This window comes from Anabas testudineus, chromosome 7 (assembly GCF_900324465.2).
Source record: "Anabas testudineus chromosome 7, fAnaTes1.2, whole genome shotgun sequence".
NCBI lineage: Eukaryota > Metazoa > Chordata > Actinopteri > Anabantiformes > Anabantidae > Anabas > Anabas testudineus.
In genome coordinates, this window is record NC_046616.1 from 24,069,198 (window position 1) to 24,073,887 (window position 4,690).

The 4,690-nt window shown below is 38.4% G+C and overlaps 1 protein-coding gene across 1 annotated transcript; it reads left to right on the plus strand.

Moving 5' to 3' along the window:
• Window positions 1-1,473: 1,473 nt before the first annotated feature.
• Window positions 1,474-4,690, plus strand: rps21 (ribosomal protein S21). The gene is made up of 6 exons (XM_026366965.1): window positions 1,474-1,526; window positions 1,994-2,082; window positions 2,637-2,700; window positions 4,095-4,166; window positions 4,348-4,403; window positions 4,633-4,690. The coding sequence occupies exons 2-6, from the start codon at window positions 2,033-2,035 to the stop codon at window positions 4,640-4,642; spliced, it is 252 nt and encodes an 83-aa protein (XP_026222750.1). The 5' UTR covers window positions 1,474-1,526; window positions 1,994-2,032; the 3' UTR covers window positions 4,643-4,690.

Below are 4,690 nucleotides of genomic sequence, written 5' to 3' on the forward strand. Positions count from 1 at the left end.
TCTATATAATTCTGATTACAGTTATATTTTGTGAGTTCTTAAACCTTACACTGTAAAGTGCCTTGAGATGACTTCTGTTTAGATAGATTTAGCGTTATATAAATAAAATTGAAATTGAAATTGAATTTCACAAACTAGTCTTTGTATTAAGTTCTATAAGTTGCTGGTAATACAGTGTTCTGTCTGTTAAATGTACTTTACATTTTTAATACACTAGCTCACAAAATGAAGGATGCTTAAAACAATTAAGTGTAATATGAAAAACTGTGGATACCAATACTTTGCTTACCACTCTTAGAAGATTTAAGCACATGCCATGTCCTGGAAATAAGTTTTATACAGGGGTGGAATCCCTAGAAGTTGGGGTGCAGGCAGGAGATTCCCTGTTAAGCCCTCAGACATAGAGTATGCGTAACATTGCTTCCTTCATCTGTATGTTAATGTGACGGTATTCTGTCATTCTGAGATTGATCACTTTTTGGATAATGTTCCTGACAGTTTCATTCACACATACTGAACTGTGTGATAGGGAGAAACACACAGTACTGGCTATATTTATTGTTATACGCAAGATTTTTTCAGGTTCAATATGAGCCTAAGTTTCAATAATCAATTCTGTCTGTTTAACTAAAAATATTAATAACAGACTGGCTATTTGTATTTTTAAGTGCAATAAATTAATTGATACATTCAGTCTGCAGAGTTTTTAATTTCAAGTTAATTATCAGATTATTGAAGATGTGTCTGTCACAGGCAGCATACACTCACCAACACTGTTGAACATCCAGGGAAAGGACATTGAGATTGTAGACTATTGCAGATACCTGGGTGTTCACATGAACAACAAACTGGACTGGACAAATAACACAGATACACTTTGTAGGAAAGGCCTGAGAAAAGTCTTTTTGCTGTGGAGAGTAAAGTCTTCTAAAGGGAAGGGAGCACTTTTGAAAACCGTCTTTAACTCTGTGGTGTTCCTCCATCTTTTATGGAGTAGTCTGCTGGTACATCAGCATCTCTACTGCAGACAAGAAGAGACGGGACAAGCTGATCAAGAAGGCCAGCTCAGTCCTGGGGACGCAAGGGGATGCCAGGACTGAACCCTTTTTTTGTTTGTTTGTTTGTTTGGTTTGGTTTGTTTGTTTGTTTTCTTTCCTATTTATAACTAGGGTTATTACTACTGTTTCAGTACTTTCTTCTGCTGTAATATATTACTCATTTGACATGAAGTCTCATCTACATATATATACAAAAATAATTGTCTTAATAATAGTCCTCTCAACCCTTCCATCCACTTTGGACAATTTCTTTCTTTCCATTGTCTTTCTTTTATTAGTCTTATCCCTCTTTTGTTGCCATGTTAAAACAGAAAAGGGACTGTTTAGGGTGTTTTAGTTCTGTACTGTATCGGCCATATGTGTACTACTAACACAGTTCAGCAGGTGGCGACAGAGACACCCAGAAGGACATACATTCGTTTCCGGGTCAGCGGCTCTTTCTTTCCTGTCGGCCATTTGTCGTACACGGTAGGTTTCTTTTCAGCTCTCGCCTTTAAAATGGTAAAATATCAGCCTGTATCCTCACATAGTGATATATTATGTGATATTATGCAAATGTGTGTGATTATGTTACCGGGGATACTTTTTGATGTTGTCCATCTAAAAACTTGTGTTAATAAACGCTTGTCCAATGTGTTGGCTGCCACATGCGGCCGTGTGTGCTCCGCATGCTAAGTGGTATGCTAAGTGGCTAACGATAACTGATATATTGTTACAATGTCTGTGGCCACCTGTCGATAAAGTGTTGTAATGTAAGCAATGTTGTAATGCTGTATCACGTCGCACCTAATAGAAACGCGACTGTTACACCTGAAATAACATTAGTTTATATATGTACGACTAGTGCCAACTGAGTCAACACGCTCACGGTAGCTAGTTAGCATCAGGAAAAACGCTCCTCTCATGTGTACCTTCTGTGAATTCATCTCTCCTAGATTTGTAGGCGACTACTTGACCCATCCTAAACTAACACAATGCAGAACGACGCTGGTGAATTTGTGGACCTCTACGTCCCACGTAAATGGTGAGTGTTCCACTAGCTATAGGTGAGCGCAGGAGTAGAGTATGAGGGAACGGAAGAGTATCTGTTAGAAAAAGATCATAGAAAGTATATTCACTGACACTTAGTTGGGTTCTTGTCGTTTGTGAGGCAGCAGCATTTGTTCTTAAAATTCAGTTAATTGAGATATGGGTGGTCCGTTGATCTGATGTTGAAGTAAGCTGATCAGTATTAATGAAACAGTAGAAGCAGTCCTTATCAAGTGGCGCAGCATGTACTGTACATCCTAGTTGAAGTATTCTTCATCTCACTCATGCAAATAAATCCTAGGATCAAAACAATCTCAAGATGCATGGATTTAGAATTTAAAACCATTGAAACCCATGTGATAGTGTGAAGGACATGGTGTCTGCAAGGTAGTATTCGGAAGTAATCTGTCAAATTAAGGCAGTAATGTTGGTGAATTAGGAAGAAAATGGTCAAAAGTGATATTTGATTCTAAAATACATGAACTCACACTATTGAACTCAAATACTCTCTCCTTGTTTTTGTGTTATTTATTTATGTGTGTGTGGCAGCTCTGCTAGCAACAGAATCATTGGAGCCAAGGACCATGCCTCCATCCAGATCAACATTGCTGAGGTAAAAAAAAGAAAAACCCAAAAACAACACATTAATATAATCACATTTAGAATAGTATAGAATCAGTGTGTCCTTCCCCAATGTCTTTTGGACATACTGTGGTAATTATTAGTGTTGCTAGTGTTTCACATGATGCTAATATAGTGGCACAAAAAAGTATGTCAATCTTTTGGGATTTCATGGTTTTCTGCATTAATTTGTCATAAAATGTGATCTGATCTTCATCTAAGTCAAGACTATTAAAAGATGTGTTGTGCTTAAAATAATGTGCCTGATCCTTCACGTCTCGTAGTGCTAGTGGAAAAAGTATGTGTATGACCAGCACATTGTTCAGGAGGAATTTTTCTTTTACATGCCTCCTGCAGAACTACGTTAGCTCTGTCAAATTCTTAGGACCTCTCGTGTGAAAGACTCTCCTTAAATTATTCCATAGCGTCTTTATTGGATTGAGGTCTGGGCTCTGTCTTGGCCACTCCAAAAGGTGGATTTTATTTGTCTGAAGCTATGAGTTGTGTGTTTTGGGTCATTGTCCTGTTGCCTCACCCAACTTCTACAGAGTTTCAGCTGACATACAAGCATTGTCACATTATGCTGAAGAATTTTTTGATACCCACCCCCAAATCACTACAAGTTGGCCAGGCCCTGATGCAGCAAAGCAGGCTAAAATCATGATGTATCCTCCACCATACTTTATGATTGATCTGATGTTTTTATGTGGAGTGTTTGTGTGGTCGTGGGCCAACGTCAGACGTGCAGCAATCTTCCTTTTAGTAAGCGTTCGTTGTGCCCTTGGGGTCATTTGCACAAGTGTCAGTCAAAGTAACTCTAGTCCACACCTCTAAACTAATTTTCAAGCAAGCAAACAAGACGAGTTACACTAAAATTTAGTATGGTACTGTGGTCTGCTGACTCTAACAAATTTAGTCAGTTTACCTATCAGCACTTTCACGGTGTCCCTGCATGGGATTTTTTTTATTCACATTACTGAAAATGCTATTATTAGTGCAGTGTAACAGATTTTAGAACAATGTTTGGAGCTCATGTTCCAGTAGCTTGATGATCATCTAAATCTTGTCCTCAATGTATACCCTCACAGAAAATCTTAATGTGAAACACCTGGATGTCATGTCCAGAATGCAGTAAATGCAGATAGGTTTTAAAAGTCTACACTGAAAAACCACGCAGCACAGGAACATTATAATCACTGTGGTGGATGTGGACAGCTACATCATGTTTCAGGGGAATTTTAATAGCAGTCAGGAATGATCATGAATCAGTAGATGTCCAAAACAAAACATTTAGTATAAATAAAAATGGTTTAATTTAGCTGCAACCTTATTTTAGTTTTTTACATGCAGCCATTGTTTTTCATCTGTTTGCTTTGTTTTGTGCAGGTCGACAAGGTGACTGGTCGCTTCAATGGTCAGTTCAAGACCTATGCCATCTGTGGAGCCATTCGCAGGATGGTACGTTTCTGATGCTGCATTATTTTACTCACTGTGGTACGATTGAGGTTCTGATGTTAACAGGGAGAGTGTTGGTAGAGCAGGCTTTGGAGCTTAGCTGAAAACTGGAAACCTGCCTATATTAGATGTGGTGTTGATACTTAAAAAACTGTTGTCTGAGCATATTGTTATCCTTTTACAGGGAGAGTCTGACGACTCCATCCTGAGGCTGGCAAAGAATGACACCGTTGTTGCAAAGTAAGAACCTGACGTCACATTCCATCAGATGTATCAGTGCATTTAGTTTCAGTAACTGGGTTGTAAGTTTTATTAAAAATTCAAGAGAAGAAGCCACACACAAGCAGTAAACAGTCAGTAGGAGAGTACTGGGGTGCAATCAGTGTAGAATATTTAAAGTGGGGTATCTTTGGGTCTAGTCCTAAACAATACATGTGAAACTAATGTCTTCTTCCCTGTTGTTTCACAGGAACTTCTGATGCTGAAGCTGTGGAAACTTTGTAAAATAAAATGGAATAAAAAAACAA

What these genes read in the sequence shown, in the direction of transcription:
- rps21 (XM_026366965.1), top strand. Translation starts at nt 2,033, where the DNA reads ATGCAGAACGACGCTGGTGAATTTGTGGACCTCTACGTCCCACGTAAA. An exon ending in TCCAGATCAACATTGCTGAG is followed by an intron (nt 2,701 to 4,094) that starts GTAAAAAAAAGA and finishes TGTTTTGTGCAG; the next exon opens with GTCGACAAGGTGACTGGTCG. An exon ending in GTGGAGCCATTCGCAGGATG is followed by an intron (nt 4,167 to 4,347) that starts GTACGTTTCTGA and finishes ATCCTTTTACAG; the next exon opens with GGAGAGTCTGACGACTCCAT.